The sequence below is a fragment of the Eptesicus fuscus genome, chromosome 2 (assembly GCF_027574615.1).
Source record: "Eptesicus fuscus isolate TK198812 chromosome 2, DD_ASM_mEF_20220401, whole genome shotgun sequence".
Taxonomy (NCBI): Eukaryota; Metazoa; Chordata; class Mammalia; order Chiroptera; family Vespertilionidae; genus Eptesicus; species Eptesicus fuscus.
This window is the reverse complement of record NC_072474.1, coordinates 86,895,352-86,913,796: the sequence shown is the minus strand read 5'-3', so window position 1 is coordinate 86,913,796 and position 18,445 is coordinate 86,895,352. Positions and strand designations below refer to the sequence as shown.

Genomic DNA, 18,445 nt, shown 5'->3' with positions numbered 1-18,445 from the left:
TGGCTCTATTTCAGTGTTGGGGGAAGGGGAGGGGGGGGCGGGACGTGAGATGAAGGGCCGGGACCGGAGTGTCTGGGGTGAATGGAGGTGGAAGCGGTGGCGGGCGCCGGCAGGCAGGGCTGGGGGGTGGCACGGGAGCGGGAGTGAGGGAGCGAGCGAGCGGGGCGCAGGGGTGAGGATTTCCTAGGGGCTGAGCTGAGCGGTGCCGGCGGTTCGGTGAGAAAGGCGGGTGAGTGCTCGGGGGAGCGCGGGGGCGGGGACAATGGGAAGAAGGGCTGGCTGGAGGGGGTGGGGGGGGGGAACAATGGGGTGGGGGAATGGGGGCAGCGGCCAAGCGGGGCCGGAGGGCGGGCAAAGAGATGAGGGTTGATGTAACGGGAGAGCGCGATGGTGGGAGGGATTGGGTTGTGATGGGATAGTTGGGGAGTCCGGCGGGCGGAGGGGCATTGGAAGGCTGGTGGGGTAACTGGGAGTGGCACCTTGGGGTAATAGGATGGGGCAGGTGTTGGGAAGACAGAGTAATTGTGAGTAAGAGGAGAGGAAGGAGGGCAGGGTTTGGGGTCCAGGATGGGGGCAGGGGTAAAAGAGGTGCGGTGTGGGTGAAGAGCTAGTTGGGAGGCAGTGGGGGGGTTGGGAGGGGCCGGGGCAGGGGGTGGGACTGTCAAGTCTAGATCCCGTCGGTGCCGGGCTTGGGGGTGGGTGGGCTAGGTGAGTTTTGGGGAGGTGTTTCCTCCCCCTCCCCCATCAAGGGTCTCTGGAGTGAGCTTCGGGGTGTGGAGAGAGAAGGGGGCGGGGTAAGGCGGAGGGGGCGGGGGGAGGTGCCCCGAGGTTGGCGCTGGCCGCGATTCCCCTGGAGCGGCGGGTAGCGAGGTCAGCGCTGGCACGGGCTCCGGCTGCAGGCCTGGGAGGTGGGGTAGGGGCTCGGCGAGGGGCCGGAGAGGTCGGGCCCTGGAGGCCCGGTGGAGGGTGGTTTGCGCAGGGGAGGTGTCGAGGTCCCTGGCAGTCCCTGGATTTGGCAGGCTGTGACGCAGTTTTCTAACATTTGGTCGTCAGGTGTGGAGGCTGGGGCCCCGGGACCCGCTTCCCTGCAAGGGTGCTCCTCAGGGTCTGAGACCCCGGGGAGTGCCTGGGAGGCGAGACCTTCCCCAGCGCTTTAGGGGTTTCCTTTAGGGTCTGGCTCCAGTTGCCGGGTGTGAAGGGGAAAGGCGGTCCTGTGGAATTCTGGGATTTGTAGTCCTAGTCGCGGTTGGATTGGGTGCACGTGGGTAACTGTGGAAACGAGTCCCAGAATGCAGCGCGCCCCTCGGAGCCTCCCTTCTCTGCTAACTCGTGCTCTATTCCCAGCGGACCCCAGAGGGCTCTCGGGAGGCTCTTCTGTCCCCTGGGACTAGAAAAGGTTCACTAGACTAGTCCTTCTCCCGTGGTCAGTGGGAGGGGTAGAACCAAGCAAGTGCAGTGCTTTCACACTTGGATTCTTGATCCCGGACACTTGGTTATTTCCCCCCTGCATGTGGTGGCCTTATTTGTAGAATAAATGCTTAGTCTTGAACCATCGCACATAGGTTGTAGGAGAAACATTCCAGATACAACGCAATATAAAGCAGCCTTTAGGATGGTTGTGTGTAAACACTAGGTTAAAAGGTGTAGTCTTCTATAAATGTGGGAATGCAGTGGAGACAGATGTGACCCTTGTGATGGTTATATATATTATGTGTTTGTATTTCTTGGGTTGTTTGGATTGTCCACGGATGAAGAGACTTTTTGAAAAAAGATGAACTTGAATTGAGTGATGGAGGTGGCTTAATATAATTGAGTGGTCCCATTCATAAAGCCAGCATGAAAATGTGAAGATAAATAAAGGGAATATGTCTTCTGTTTTCAAAGAAGCTGAAGCAAATGAGACTAGAGGAAGGTAAACTCAGTGGAGGACCTTTAGAGGTTTTCATGTTTTTTTTGGTTTTGTTTTGTTTTTTGCTGTGGCCTGTAATTTCTTTTACCTGCCTTTATAATATGAGACCATATTAGTCTGCAGACTCCCCAAACATTACATCCTTTGCAGGTTCCCTTTACCCTTTACTAGTATATGCAATGATTTAAAAAATCTGTAATATAGAGGCCCATAAGATTAGCTCAGAGATGACAGATCATTTTTATGTGATGTATCTTTTTGGTTAATCCTCACCCGAGGATATTTTTTCTGTTGATTTCTTTTTAGAGTGTGTGGAAGGGAAGGAGGGAGGGGGGAGAGAGAGAAACATGTGAGAGAGACACATTGATTGGTAGCCTCCCGCACACATCCAGACCTGAACCCAGTATGTGTCCTTGACCAGGAATCAATCCCACGACCCTAAAAACGGTCCATGGCTCTACACTCTAACCAGTGAGCCACACTGGCCAGGGCTTATGTGATATTTTTGAAACCTTTGGTAACATAGTCACTAGAAGAATATTATAATGATCCTAATGATAAAAATTTTACCAAAAAGTCCTAAGATTTGGAAACCTTTTAGTATGGTTACAAATAAAAGGTAACTTATATTACAAATAAAGGTAACTTACAAATAAAGGGACTTGAGTACTTGATTTAATGATGGATCTTTTCATAATGGCTGAAAAATTGGTCAATGTGCATTTTTTGGGGAGAAATAATTTATATTTTTGTGTTTGTGGTGAAATATCCAGGAAATCCTTTGTGATATGTAAATATGTAATATAGACATGTTTTTTAAAATGTAAAATTAATCCTGGAAATTGCTCTCATAAAGGGTAAAGTATAAGAGGTTGAAAACAATAGTTGTAATTGTCTTCAAGATGGTGTTTTTTAAAGAAAATATTAGGTTAGTCATTTCCTTCCTCTTTTCTTTTTCTATTACATTCCAAAGGGCACAGGTATCCTTTACACACACACATACAACCCACCCCCTACCCTAGCCCTCAAACTCTAGGTTTCTGTACATTATCAGCCTCCACTTTCTGCTCTGGTTTTTAGGCTCCTTGATTTTTGGCCCTTTGAGAGGTCCTTTATTTTTTTGTGAACTTAGCTATGTGTTTAAGCAGATGTTTCTTACACTTTACCCAGACTTTTTGGACTCTTTTATATTGGGAAGGACTTTTGGGTTACCTTGTCTATAACATTGCCAAAAAAGAAAGTTTCCCTAATTTTCTCCACCTTCGATTACTTCTGTACAGTTATGCTTTTATTCCACTGTTCCTGCCTCTAAGAAGTGCCCTTATTAACACGTGATCACATTTTAAAAATGTTATTAATAATTTTCTGTTTTTATCTTTAGCTGCTCCCAGAAGCTTTTATTAGCTTATTGCTTTCTTCTTGACCATAGTATGTTTGGGTTATTCTCATCTCAATAATAATAATATTGTTAACTCAGCAGTTAAAAATCAACCTGTCAGAAATTGACCTTGTGATGACCTCTTTTTCAATTAGGATGCCTTTGGCAAGTAACACAACTCAATTAAAAATGGCTTGAATAATAGAGCTTATTTTCCAGTAGCAAGAAGTCTAGCAATAAGACTTACCTTCTTGTCTAGGTTCCAAGGCTGGTGCAGCATCTTAAAGATAACTTAAGTATCTATATATAACTTTGCATCCTTTTCTTCCTCTATTTTTAGTATTTTGGCTTATCAAAAGTCTCAGGCTCATTGCCTCATGTTTGCAAAGTGGTTGCTGCAGCACCAGATGGCATGCCTACGTAAGATAGGTGGGGAAGGAGTTTATCTACTTACAACTTCCTCTTAACAGAGAGGAGTCTTTTCCAGAAGGTCATTAGTTCAATTTCATTAGTTAGAACGGATTTCATGCCACTGCTACTTGTGAGGGAGGTTGAGAAAGTGAAATCTGGTGTTTTTCAGCTTCTGTCATGGGCTATGGCCTTTGGTAGGGTGGAAGAAGGGTGAGGAGAATGCCCTGGGTTGGCAGCCTAAAGGTATATCCCTGAACCAGCTACTTTGTCTAACTGTCAATGGCTTGGTCTCAGTCTTTTTATCTGTTAATTTATTTTCTGCCTCATTCTAAAATAATTAGATGTACGAAATATAGATTAAAATCCTGTTGAGAGAAAGAAAATAAACTATAGATTTACAGGCTGCACATAAATGCTTGCCATGTATTAGAAATAGGCCATATATTATAATATTCATTATAACTTATGTATGTATTTGGCTTTGAGCTTCTTAGGCAAAATAAAGAGAAAAACAAAGCCAATTTTATTCATTTGAGTAATGTAACTACAATTCATTTAATAACAAAAGCTAGAAGCTTAGACATTTCTTTTCTTATTCTCTTTCCATGGTCAGTACTGGAAAAGAGGTTGCATATCTTCCCATGCCCGTTCCCTCTGGTATCTATCTGTTGTCAACACCTTAGATCTATCTGATCCATCTTTTCTTATATTATAATTAGAGGCCCTGGACTCGGGGGGAGGGGGGGAGGGAGGGGGCGGGGGGTGTGTTCCTCAGCCCGGCCTGCGCCCTCTCACAGTCTGGGAGCCCTTGGGGGATGTCTGACTGCCAGCTTAGGCCTGCTCCCCACATTCTTAGTGCCGCGGAGGCCCGCCACTGCTGCTGTGCTCGCCAGCTGTGAGCCCAGCTTCTGGCTGAACGGCACTCCCCCTGTGGGAGCGCACTGACCATCAGGGGGCAGCTCCTGCATTGGGCATCTGCCCCCTGGTGGTCAGTGCCTGTCATATCGATCAGTTGTTCCGCTGGTCGGTCGATTTGCACATTAGCCTTTTATTATATAGGATATAGGATAACCAGTAATCCTTTTGCCTGGCTCGGCCTCCTGTAAATTTATCTTTTCTATCAGCAGTTGAATCATCTTTGTCCTTTCGATTCCCCTACCTAGAAACCTTGAGGGCTTCCAGTTGCTTACTGAAATACAGACTCATCAGAACCTGGGTTTGAACCAGTTTCTGTAGTTTAAACTATTTCTCCCCCTGGATTTCTGCTGCCTACTGTCCTCAATGCTACTTTTTATGGAACTTTATTGTATTCCTTGTTCCCTTATCTAGTAAGACTCTCTCCCTCCACTGAATCTCCAAAGTACTGTTGACTTCTCTTCTCAACTTTATCTTATATAACAATAGCTGCTTGTTTACTTTTTGTTCCCCTCCCCAATTATATTATTACCCCCTTGAAATCTGGGACTATGTCTTAGTATCAACTTTATTGTCCAGCGTGATATCTTCCTTAGGTCATTATATATGTATTGAATGAATTTAACTGGTTAGCTCTTGAATAGTTTGTGAATTATCTGGAAAATTTAAATTCTTCCTTCTGCTATCCAGTCTGCTTCTAGTTGTCTTTCATTATCTTCAGATTTTTCTTCAGGGAATGTTAGCTTTCATTTATCTGTGCCTTTTTTGACAAAGTCAGCCACATGCAAACCAATTTAAGTGATATTTCTTTTAAAATGCATGCATATATCAGTTTTGGGGAATGTCAATGGCATGGAGAAATTCTCAAAGAGAATAAAATGCGAATGTACTGAGGAACCAGGAGTCTGCATGGGAAAGTACATGTGTGCATTTCAGATCTGGCATCAAACGGTCCAGTGTGGAGAAGGCTAAGGCAGGGCTTGACAGGGCTGATATCAGGGGCCTAGAGCCATGGTCAGCAAACTGCGGCTCGCGAGCCACATGCGGCTCTTTGGCCCCTTGAGTGTGGCTCTTCCACAAAATACCACGGCCTGGGCGAGTCTATTTTGAAGAAGTGGCGTTAGAAGAAGTTTAAGTTTAAAAAATTTGGCTCTCAAAAGAAATTTCAATCGTTGTACTGTTGATATTTGGCTCTGTTTGACTAATGAGTTTGCCGACCACTGGCCTAGAGTGTTTCTGCATTTTCCCTCTTTTTGTTTTAAGGTTTTATTTCTGGTCTTAAGGTTTTATTTCTGAATATTTACAATACATTTAGTCAGTGAAAGGCTTTCTTCATTTAGAAAGTAAACTTTCTTAGTTGGAAATGAATTTTCTGAGAATCTGACATTAATGCTGATATCTTTTTATAGTTGATCAGCTTGAATTAGTGTTAATAGCTTTTCATAGCTTGTTCTTTTTTCTTATTCTGAGATTCAGGTTAGAAGTACCTCTTGAGAATTAGTCTTTTAAGCAGAACCTTAAAAATATGTGTGGCTATAAAAGATTATAATTTGTGGCTTATGTTTTAAGTAGAAGAAGGTATCAAAACACTACTTTTTATTTATTTATTTATTTATTTATTTATTTACTTTATTTTTAATCCTCACCTGAGGACATTGTTTCTATTGATTTGTTTTTTTAGAGAGAGTGGATGGGAGGGAGGAGGAAGAGAGAGGAACATAAACGTCAATGTAAAAGAGACACATCGATGGGTTGCCTCCCAGCAAGTGCCCCAACTGGGGCCAGGATCAAGCTTGCAATCCAGGTACGTGCCCTTGACCGGAATTGAACCCTTGACCCTTCGGTCTGAGGCCCAATGTTCTAACCATTGAGCAACCGGCCAGGGCTTATTGTTTAGACCAGTGGCCGACCACTGACCTAGACTCTCGATTCCAGTAATTACAGGCTGTTGTTGTTCCTTGTGATTAAGCCCCTTAGACTATTACAGATGTCCCCATTCTTCCCCTACCCCCACCTCTACCCAGTCCCACCCCCCTTCCCTCTAGTAGAAGGTGTTGAAATTCTACATTTTAAATAGAATCATGTATTTTAGCAATTATTGCATGACTATTTCAGCTCTAAGGATGCTTTTCATATTGTTTCAGTATTTAAACAGACAAACTATCTGCTATTTCAGATTTGAATTTTTTCTTTTAATTAGAAAACGTTGTTAATGAGTTATATTCAAACTAGAAGGTAAGCTTGTAGTTTTTGAAACTAATTACTATACTGAGTAAAACACTAAATAGTATGAAAAACCCCCCACCCTTCCCAAATAGCATTATCTCTGGGTATGATTCTTTTTAGTTGTGTCTTTGAGTATTTTTTTCCTTGTGAATATTTTTTTTTGGATAACCGTTCATTACTTGCTGATCTGTATCAGCAGTATTCGAAGAGATGGTGTGTCATCCATTTGTGTCTGGTGGGCCCTGGACCTGGCTCTTCCTGTGATTGGGGAATTCTTACCTTTTCCAGCGGAGCTGTACAGACACCCCCCCCCCCACCCCACCCCACCCCAGAGTGTGAATCTGAAGCTGGAGGCTTGTGATGGGAAGCAGGGAGTACCTACAGGCCATTTGGAGAGGATGATGGACAGTTGTGGCAGCTGTGCTATTGCTATTTCTTTTTCTAGAGTCTTTGGAGACTGTGGTCCCAGGGGCCAGGCTGGCCCTGGCTGAGTAGATGGTGTCTTGCTGTGTGCCCTTAGGCATTGTTTTGGTTGTGTAGCTGATGTAGTTGGTTGTCTGGATTTCCTAGAAAATCTGTGAACTGTCCAATAGCCTTTGAAAAACAAATCACTTTTCAGTTTAAATTAGCTAATTGACTTCTGACAAATTCAACATCCAGACCTATCATTGGTCAATTCCCAGTAGAGACCCTTGTGGAGAGCAGTGATCTGCCTGGTTGGTTCAGAGTCTGAGTCCTGGCTCCAGGTGACTTAGGACTGAAGGAGCACACAAGCGATGTCACTTGTGGGGATGCCTTTGCTGGCGGTGATCAGGCAGGACTCAGAGCCACACATCAGTCTCCCCACTGGATGTCATCATATGGAATTCTTTGTTGCTGTCTTTCCCTAATCACGTCTTTGTCTCATCCTCCTCCCCTGCCCCCTCCCCCCCCCCCAAAAAAAAAGAGGTGTTGTGTTACATAACTTCTTGAGCATCTTTTCGGATCTGACTTGAGAATATTAGCTGTGGAAATAACATTTGTGGCGCTTTTTGGAGGAATATTTGTTTAGCCAGAATTCCTATCTGATATTTCTAGTAGCTTTTTAATAAACTTTATTGAGTATAATTTACATGTTATAAAGTTGGATGTATATTAAATATACAGTTTGATAAATTTTGATAAATATCTGTACTGGTGTTGTAATTTTAATAGCATGGTCAGGGAAGGCCTCACTGTGAAGGTTTTAAGATAAGACCTGATGGAGGTGAGGGGCATTCCAGGCAGAGGGAACACACATGCTGAGGCTCTAAGAGGGGAGCAGGCCTGAACTGAGGAACAGCAAAGAAGCTGGTGTGCTTAGAGTGGAGTTGGGGTTGGACTGAGGAGAAAGGAGAGGAAAGATCAAAAGTGATCTGAAGGCTTAAAGGAGATAAAACTCCAAAGTGTTTAGAGAAGTGCTTGGCACTTTTCTGTTTTTGTTGCTAATGATCCCTGGGTAATGACAGCCTCCTTTTAGGCTTTCAAAGGAGAGCCTGGAGAGGAAAAGAGATGTAAGAACCACCAAGTGAGGCATTTCCTCACTCAGCCGTTCACCAAACATTTGAGGTTTTTCTTGTTGCCAGGCACTGCTGTAACAAACATGACTGAGTTGGGTGGTCCCTGTGTTTAAGGAGCTTCCTTCTAGGAGGTTAAGTGGTAGAGGCAGAGAAGTAATGGACCGTGGAAGTATGGAGCGAAGGCTGCTGGGTTCGATGAGTGCCAGGGTGTACTGGGAATAAATGCGGCGTCATTAAAATTAGACTTCAGAGAAGGGTTAGCAGCTGTCATGTGGGTATAGTTTTTGAAGTTTTATTATATGAAGAAAAGGATCTGTGTGCAGCTGGGGGGTGAGGTGGGAGGGTTGCTCTCCAAGTAGAGGGAGCAACATGGGTGAGAGTACCTAGGATTGTGGCTTCGGAATGAGAGTTTGGGAGACTGAGTGAAGGGGAGAGGAGATGGAAGGGTGGGCTGGAGCTACATGGGAGAGGGTTGAAAAGAGGCACCAGGAAGTGAGAGAAGAAGGGAAGAGAGAGGTCAGAAGGTGGGTGTAGGGAGAGAGGAGGAACAAAGGGGAATGGGCACTGGTGATTATTCTTGGGCTGGCTCTACTGCTTTGCAGTAACTCTCTGAAGTAAGTTGTGTACTATTATTATCCCCATTTTACAGATGAGGAAGCTGAGGTGCAGAAAGGTTAATTAACCTTCTCAGGTTAACTCTTTACAGCTTGTCAATGGTGGGTTGAGATTCTTACTCAGGCTTTCTGACTCCAGGGTCTAGATGCCCCACCACTTCCAGTGAAGTAATACTCAACATTTTATTTGTGCTTTTCGTATAATTTTTGTGGTAAACATGCAGGAATATTGGAATTTCATATTTTCTCACAGGCCTGTGAATGATGACAGCAGAGCCAGTTGATATTATCTACATTTGGCTTTTGGTTCTATTCTTCTTGGAATGGGTCCCAACAGGATCAGGGTCTAGGATGAATTCCTTCTTTCCTCCCTCTTCATTTTCTCATTTCAGGCATCTTATTTGCCATGACAGTAGGCATTTAAAGGTGGATTCTGATTGTGGAAAAAATATTTCCATACTTTAAAAAAATATATATATATATTTATTGATTTCAGAGAGGAAGGGAGAGGGAGATTGAAACATCAATGATGAGAATCATTGATTGGCTCTCTCCTGTACACCCCAAACTGGGGATCGAGCCACAATCTGGGCATGTGCCCTTGACCGGAATCGAACCCAGGACCCTTCAGTCCGTAGGCCGACACTCTATCCACTGAGCCAAACTGGCTAGGGCTCCATACTTTTTCTTAACTCACTTTTAGCCCTACATTTATTTTAGATATATTGAACATTTCAGAAAAACCGGAAAATGTAAAACTTACCTTTTGGTAGAGCTACTAATGTAGTTTTTGTGTAACATTTTTTCTTTTTCTGTTGAGGGTGAATTTAAATCTTTTTTTTCCCTTTAAGATCTCTTTCTACAAATGCCATTCCCAAAATTAGATTATTTGTTCTTCATTAAACAGGAAGCTGAGAAGGATAGTTGTACATTCAAGTCCTGGCTTATTGAAGTCAGTGTTTTTAAGGCCTGTCACCTTATCTCTTCTGCCCTGCCTTTACTTTTTTTCTTTTTTTTAAGTTTAAGTTTTGTGTGTTTTTTTAAATATATTTTATTGATTTTTACAGGGAGGAAGGGAGAGGGATAGAGAGCTAGAAACGTCGATGAGAGAGAAACATCGACCAGCTGCCTCCTGCACACCCCCTACTGGGGATGTGCCCGCAACCAAGGTCCATGCCCACGACCGGAATCGAACCTGGGACCTTCCAGTCCGCAGGCCGATGCTCTATCCACTGAGCCAAACCGGTTTCGGCAAGTTTAAGTTTTTTTTTTTTGTTTTGTTTTTTTATTTCAGAGAGGGAGAGGGAGAGAGATAGAAACATCAATGATGAGAGAGAATCATCAATTGGCTGCCTCTTGCACACCCCCTACTGGGGAGTAAGCCTGAAACCTGGCATGTGCCCTTGACTGGAATTGAACCCAGGACCCTTCAGTCTGCAGGTTGAAACTATTCACTGAGCCAAACCAGCTAGGGCACTTTTTTTTGTTTGTTTTGTTTTTAGAGAGAGTGGAAGGGAGGGAGAGGGGTGAGAGAAAACATCAATGTGAGAGAGAGATTGATTGGTTGCCTCCCGCATACGCCCTGACCAGGATTAAATATATAATCCAGGCAGGTATCCTTGACCAGGAATTGAACCTGAGACTCTTTGGTGTGAGGACCAACCGTCTAACCACTGCGCACACCAGCCACTGTCTTTACTTTTTGACCTTCTAGATTCAGTCTGTTTAGGCTCTGTCTCGTTCCAATAATAATAGGGATTAAAATAATGAACCTTTATTTGTGCATAGGAATGGACCAGTACTGTGCTAAATGCTTGGCATGCATGGTCTGATTTAATCCTCACAATAGCCTTGTGAAGAGGGTCCTGTTATTTCAGCTGAACAGATGAGCACACTGAGACACAGTGAGGTTGGGTAGGGGAAGGGTCACTCAACTAGGATGCCCCAGAGCTGGGACTCTAACCCAGGGCTTTCTGATGCCAAAGCTGCACTCTAACCTAAATCTGGGCTCTTGTAACATTACTGAGGTTAAAGGATGATTTTTTTACTCTGAACTATGGAGTGGCTCTGTGTTCTTCAGTGGGAGAGTGGGGTGAAGGGAATGAATCTAGGGCCTTTTGTACCTTGTCACATTTGGAGTGCAGCCAGACTGGGTGTCCTGAAGTGGCCGACTCCTTTGAGATGGCTGCTGCAGGCACAGGCTGTGAGGTGGAAGTTAGGGTGCGGATGGTTTCTCCTCCCAGCCTGTTTTATGGGTCCTGTGAGCGAGTTAGGAAAAAGCCAGCAGCGGTGTGCTTGGATGGCTTTAACTTTGGATCTTGTGTTCAGGGAAAACGCTGAGTCACCTAAGATGACCTGCTTCCCACTCTTTAGTGATTTTCCCCTTTCCAGTACCTTTTGGGCTTTGTGCCTTGTAAATAGCAAATATTTATTGATGACATTTACATGATGTTAACACCTTCATCACTGCTACTTTGTTACTTTTCATTTTTGCCAGGCTTTTCAGCTTTGTAATCTTTTCCCTGAGCCTTAATCTCCGCCCCCCCCCCCCGCCCCCGCACCACACACACACACACACACACACACACACACACACACACACTTGTGAATGAGTTGGATTCCTGTCTGCTTTGTGCTGAGGTTGTTCCAGGAATATATTGGCTGCCAGCAGTTTGGGGATTGAGTCAAGGGTGGGAACAGAACTCAACTCACTGGTTTCACATTAGAATTACTTGGGCTGCTTGAGAAAAGATCAGTGCGTGTCGCCCCCCCCCCCCCACCCACACACACACACACTTATTTTATTGATCTGGATTGGGGCCCTGGCACTGGCATTTTTTTCCAGCTCCCAGGGTGATTCTGATGTGCAGTCACTCGATTGGTCTTAATTAGTAAGTTTGGTTTGGTTTGAACTGTGGAGGAGAGGGCTCAAAGCTTCAACAGCTCTTCCTGGGCCCTGCACTGGGCCAGGAGTGCAGACCATTCCTGTTCACCATGTGACATCACAGCCAGCACTCGGGTAGCTCTTACCCAGTGCCAGGCACTGTTCTAAGCACATTGCAGCACATTTAACCCTTATGAGGATGGCACCATTATTACCCATTTTATAAAGAGACTAGAGGCCCGGTGCATGAAATTTGTACATGGGAGTGGGGTGTCCCTCAGCCCAGCCTGTACCCTCTCTAATACAGGACCCCTTGGTGGGGGGATGTCCAACTGCTGGTTTAGGCCTGATCCCACAGGGACCACTGGCTCCTAATCACTCACCTGCTTGCCAGCCTGATCCCCCTAACTGCTGTCCCCTGCCAACCTGATCCCCCTAACTGCTCTTCCCTGCTGGCCTGATCGCCCTAACTGCTCTCACCTGCTGACCTGATCACCCCTAACTGCCTCTGCCTTGGTCCCGCAACCATGTCCGGAAGGACGTCTGGTCTAATTAGCATATTACCCTTTTATTGGTATAGATTCCCACATTCAAGGGTTGAGTGAAGCTGACCCACAAACCTAGCTTTTGGGTCTTCCTATTTTTGCGATGTGGAAAACATTTCACAGCTTTGTATTTTAATAATTTAGCCTCAAATAGGAATACGTTTGTTTCTACAAATGAGATGTATACATGTTCCATCTCATATAGCTAAATGACTATCAATTGGTATGCAAAGATGTAAATTGGTATTGTGAATCATTTAAAACACTACTTTTTATAATGTCAAAAAACAAAACACTAGGCTTCCCTTTATGGTAGATTTTATATTCCAAGTCATTTTGAGGTAGAACTCAATTTTAATGATCTTTATTACTTAAAATTGTATTTTGTGCTTTTCTTTTAAAATCACACGTTTGAGCTCATATGCAGATCTGGACTGACTTGTGATCTGACCTGCTTTTTACACTCCGGCTTCTAGGATACTAAGCACCTTCCAGAATGCTAAGCAAATCTTATACCAGCATTTTAAACATGCTCTAGTCTCTATGTCATAAAACCCAAATCTGCACTCTCTCAATCCCATGTGCATTTCTAGTCTCCCTTTCACAGTAACACTTCTGGAACAAAATTTTTATGTTTCACGTAGTTTGTTCCCTACCCCCCTGCTGGATCCTCAGCCCACTGCATTCTGGCCTCAGTTCTGGCTTCAAAATCTTCACCAAGATTACAGAGTAACTTCCACTTGCTAAATGCAGTGACTGAATACTTTTAAAACATTCATCCCCCTGCTTATCGTGCGCTAGGCTTTTGCTTATTCTATGTATTGGGATACAGTAGAGAACAAAGCAAAAGAAAGCCCATGTTCTCATGGAGCTTGAGCTCTAGGGAGAATGACAAAGCTTAAATATGTAAATATACATAAAATAATAATGTCAAGGTCACAGAAGACCTTAAACTGTATGATTCCATAGATATAGAATGTCCAGAATAGGCAGGTCTATAGAGACTGAAAGTGGATTCATGGTGGCCTAGGGCTGAAGGAGTGGAGGGGAGAAATGGGGAGTGGCTACTAATGGGGTGATAAAAATATTTTAAAATTAGATTGTGGTGATGGTTGCACAACTCTGTGAATGCACTGAAAACCATTGACTTATGTACTTTAAAAAAGGGTGAATTGTATGGTTTGTGAACTATATCTCAATAAAACTGTTAAAAAGCATCAGAAAGTGGCGAGTGCTATGTAATAATCTAAATCTGGTGGGGGGTGGAGGTGCTGGTTTGGATAGGGAGGTCAGAGGAGACCTCTCTGACCAGGTGATATTTGAGTAGATATTTCAACCAAGTAATAACCTGTCAGGTCTTGTGAGCATCAGAGGTTATGGAGAGAGAAGGCACCTTAAATGCAGAGGCCCTGAGGTAGGAATTCACTTGAGTATTCAAGGAGTGTGGCTGGAATGGAGTGAGCGAGAATGGAGCGAGATGACTTAGGTCAGATAACTTAGGACAGGTTATGTGGGGCTTTGTAAGGACTTGCTGAAGGCTTGGATTCTTTTCTTTTATGTTGCAGTAACAAATCCAAAATCTCTGATTGAAATCAAAGGTCCTTTGCACGTGGGCAGGGTCCTCTACTTGACATCATCGACATTCTTATCCTCTGTTTATCTGAAGCCCATAGGAAAGAAGGCTACTGTTCTCTGGAAGGAAGGAGACAGGGCAAACCTAAACAGTGGCTCTCAACTGCACTACACCCTTGGCTTTAACAACAACATTATTTTCCTTTTTTGTATCGCTGAGTAAAATTGCATTTCAGGAGGATGGGCCATGTCACCCAGGGCTTAGAGAATCCCTAAGCATTCCATGTTGAATCCCATCCAATAAGAGAGGCCTAGCCCTACTACACTAGATACGTCTTGTTCTGTTTCAAAAACATTTAGAATTGGGTACTGATTTTGATAATCTTTAATTTTGTTCAATTCTATTTGACTTTTTTGGCAATAATATGGTCATTATTCTCTCATTATCGCAGTGGCCAGTGGCTACCTCACCCCAAGCCTTTACTGATTTGATCATTTTTATTGTCATCAAAAAGCAGTTATTAAGTACATAACCTGTGCATATTGCTTCATTAAAAACTTTGCTCACTGATTGGTCAGCTGGAGTTTAGCTAATAATAAAATACTTTCATCAATCTTTAGAGACCAGAAGAAAGAAGTGCACGTTGAATAGAAATAACATTGGTGTTACTGATGGTATCTCTTAAAAAAAAAAAAAAAGATGGTAGGTTGTTTTAGATTTTGCCTGTTGTAACTTAAAAAAATTACCCCAAGTTTGTGTGCTTGTTTATTAACATCTTTGGGTGGGAAATGCTGTTGCTTTTTCTTCCTTTATGGAGCATGAAAATAGATCAGTGTTTGCTCTGATTAGAAATAAGCTAGCGTGGAGGAGTGGACTTTGGATTGGGAATTAGAAGATGTGACTTACTCCCAGCTTGGCCTTAGCTAGCTGTTTGACCTACTTGAGCTAATAAAATGAGAAGTGGATAAAAGGATATGCAACACAGCTCCTCTCTCTCATCTCCTGAATGCAGTCTTAGTGGTTCCCTTACAGTGCAATCACATTTGGCATCCAAGTTGGTTCTAAAGTCTGTATGTCAGGTGAAAATCCCCCGTATTAGAAATATCCCTGGGAATACTTTCAGAAGGAGCCCCATTGGAGGTTGTCTCCGATAAATCCAGCACAGTCAGTTCCTGCCTCCAGCATTGGAATAGATTGCCGGCTCTAGAGTGGAGCACCAGTTGAAGGAGCTGGTTTGTGTTTAGGGACCACGTTTTATGAAAAATACATCTTTAAATACTAGACTCATATAATGTTGTGAGGTGCACAAAATGTGATTGGTACATGGAAACCGAGCAACTATGGGATCCATGTTGTCTGTCTTTCTCCCTCTTTTTTGTTACCAAGTGAATAAAGTTGAATTTGTATGAGTTAAATGTGGATATTCTGTAGTTTCACTGGACTTAGGATTTCTCCTCTCCACTCTTACTGCCACTGTCTAACTTAAGGCCCTAATTATTTCCACCTCAATCACTTCCAGTAGTCTTCATGAAAGGCCATTCTAAATCCAGGCCACCTATCATGTATGCCACACATTTGTCATAGAACGGTCTTCCTAAAATGCTCCTTTAAACAATATGCATGGTACTCAGACCTAGAGCAGTGCTTCTCAAACTTTTTCACCAGCCTTCTGCTAAGGCAGAGGTTCTGTGGATTAAGTACCCTTAGGGTTTTGGGAGGCTAGCTCAGTGTGGTGAAATTTCTTCAAAATCTTGTGCCATAATTCTGTATTCGTATTCATGTAAAACTCTTGTAGATGAATTATCATCAAGTAGAATCGCTGCTTCTTGAATGTGCCATATTTATCTGTTACATTTGCATATCCTGTGGTGATCTGTAGGAGATTAAATCTAAACTCTGAAGCAGGATTCAGTGTCTTTTTTTTTTTCTCCTTACCTTCGCCTTCCTTTTGAGTCTCCTCTATCACCATGCTGCTTCTCACATTTGAAGTTCTAATGGTGTGGCTGCGCTGAAATGTTATGAACATACTGAATTTAGGTCTTGGTGTCTTTGTGTCTGCATTCAGTTATTCATTGAGTATTCCTTGAGCACCTAGTATGTGCCAAGTATTATTCTAGGTACTAGGGATACAGTAGTCCTTCATGAAGCTTGCATTCTATTGGTAGAGGAAGATGGCAGATATATGACATAATATCATATTAGTTGGTACTAATGCCTTAAAAAGAAGTAAAGCATGGTAAAGTGATAAAGAGTGAAGAAGGATTCCTGTTTGTTGGGTGTGGCAATAATTTGTAAGAAGGTGCTATTTAAATGGCAGTCTGATGATGTATGAGAACAAGCCATATTATTATTAGAGGGAACAGGGCTCAAGGCAAAGAGAACAGCATGTTCAAGTTCCTGAGGGAGGAGTATGCTTGGAGTGCTCACAGTAGCAGGAAGCTCACTGTGACTGAGAGGAGTGAGCGAGGGGAAGAAGAGTAGGAGATGAGATTGGATAGATGGGGTAGAGGCAGAGTGTGCAGAGCCCTGAGTCCATGATAAGGACTTTGCTTTTGCCTTGAATGCCTTCCCCTTCCATCAGTAACTTTTGGGTGAAATTGGAATTTAATTTTAATTTGTTCACATGCTAGCTAGTTGTCCCTGTATTTACTGAATAATTATCTCTTCCCCATTGATTTCAAGTGCAATTTTATCATATATTGATCGTGTGCTTCTACATACATACATACATACATACATACATGTTTATCAACGCTCTTCCATTGGTTTGTCTTCTTGCACACATGCCATACATTTTAGTTACTATACAGTAGTTTCCTGTTATCCATGGGGAATAATTTCCAAGACCCTTGGTGGATGCCTGAAACTTCAGATAATACCGAACCCTATATATGCTATGTTTTATCTTAGACATACATACCCTTTCACTTAAAGGAAGCACTTTACAGCTCCTCTTTGGCATATCTGAATTGCTAGCATCACTGATCTTGAGCTTTGGGGCCATTATTAAGTAAAATAAGTATTACTTAAACACTAGTACTGTGATACAGGACAGATGATCTGATAACCAAGATGGTGGCTATTACGTGACTAACTAACTGGTCGTGAGCTTATACAGTGTGAATACACTAGACAAAGGAATGGTTCACATCCTAGGCAGCCATGAGATTTCATCACACTACTTGGAATGGCACACAACTAAAACTTACCAGTTTTATTTTTGGAGTTTTCCATTTAATATTTTTGGTCAACTGAAACCACAGAAAGCAAAACCATGGATAAGAGGCGGGGGGGGGGGGCGGGGGGGCTACTGTACCTTTATATCAGGCAGTGGCAAACTACAGCCCTTGGACCAAATCTGGCTCACCACCTAGTTTTTTATAAAGATTTATTGGAACACAGCCATACTCATTTGTTTGTGTATTGTTTATGGTTGCTTTTTATCTATAATGACAAAGTAGTTGCACCCGAGAGCATATAGCCCAGAAAGTCCAAAATATTAATGATCTGACCCTCTATAAAGGGTTTACAACCTCTGCTTTACCCTATATATTGATATCTGATAGGGCAAGTTCTTCTGCCAAGCTTGTCTGACTCCCTCCCTTTTCCCACCTCTTTCTTGGGGTGGGGAACTAGGAGGCACAAAGAATAGAAATTTGATTGCATTTAATTTGTAGGTCAGTAAAGGGAGATAAGTTTGATTTACAATACTGGGTCATTCCATTTCAAGAATATAATATCTCTACATTTATGTATTTTAGCAAACTTTCATTGTTTCTTCATTTGACTTTATATATTTAAGTTTATTCCTACATGTATTATTGCTTTTTTGATGTTATAATTGAGATCACCTCCTAGCTGTATCTTATAAGTGACTATGTATTAAGGAAAGGTTTTGATTTTATATGCATTCAAATTGTTTCTGACCCTCTTATGGAAGTCAACTTCTATTAGGAGTGTTAATTTTTAAATTTGATGTTTTTTTGGTTGACAGTCATTGTCTGAACTTATCCATAAGTGTTTCATTTTGAATATATCTCTGTCTATATTGTGGGTACTGTGGAGGAATGGACTTTGACCTTTCAGTGGCATTCATTTTTTTCTTTTATATTATACTAGTGGCCTGGTGCACGAATTTGTACACATTGAAAGGAAATTAATTAGAATAAATATTTTAATATCACTATTCTCCCTTTCTCTATAATAGAAGTGTCAACCAAATTCATGATCGACAATGACAGATGGAAACACACATGTGCAATTGGCTCCAGCGAGAGCTTTATATGTATCGTGCATGTGCAAGTCAACATAGCCTTTTTATAGATATAGAATAAATTTGCTTAATTAGACCTGCTTTCTGATGTAGCCAAACTTCTTCCAGCCCAGTGAAGCACCCCAACTGCTCTTACATGTAATTGTCAGCAACACAGTAGTAAATATCAACATGAAGCA

General features: G+C 42.8%; 1 protein-coding gene across 4 annotated transcripts in view; it reads left to right on the top strand.

Annotated features, from left to right (window-relative positions):
• The window catches only part of DCUN1D4 (defective in cullin neddylation 1 domain containing 4), an 80,889-nt gene that overhangs the window by 10,373 nt on the left and 52,071 nt on the right, over positions 1-18,445 (top strand). The window contains exon 1 of one of the 4 annotated variants that reach the window (XM_054729136.1): positions 1,693-1,912. The exons of the other annotated variants lie outside the window; for them this stretch is intronic. Coding sequence (XP_054585111.1) covers positions 1,897-1,912 — 16 coding nt within the window. The 5' untranslated portion in view covers positions 1,693-1,896. Of the gene's footprint in view, positions 1-1,692; positions 1,913-18,445 lie in introns of those variants that run through there. 4 annotated transcript variants of the gene reach the window in all.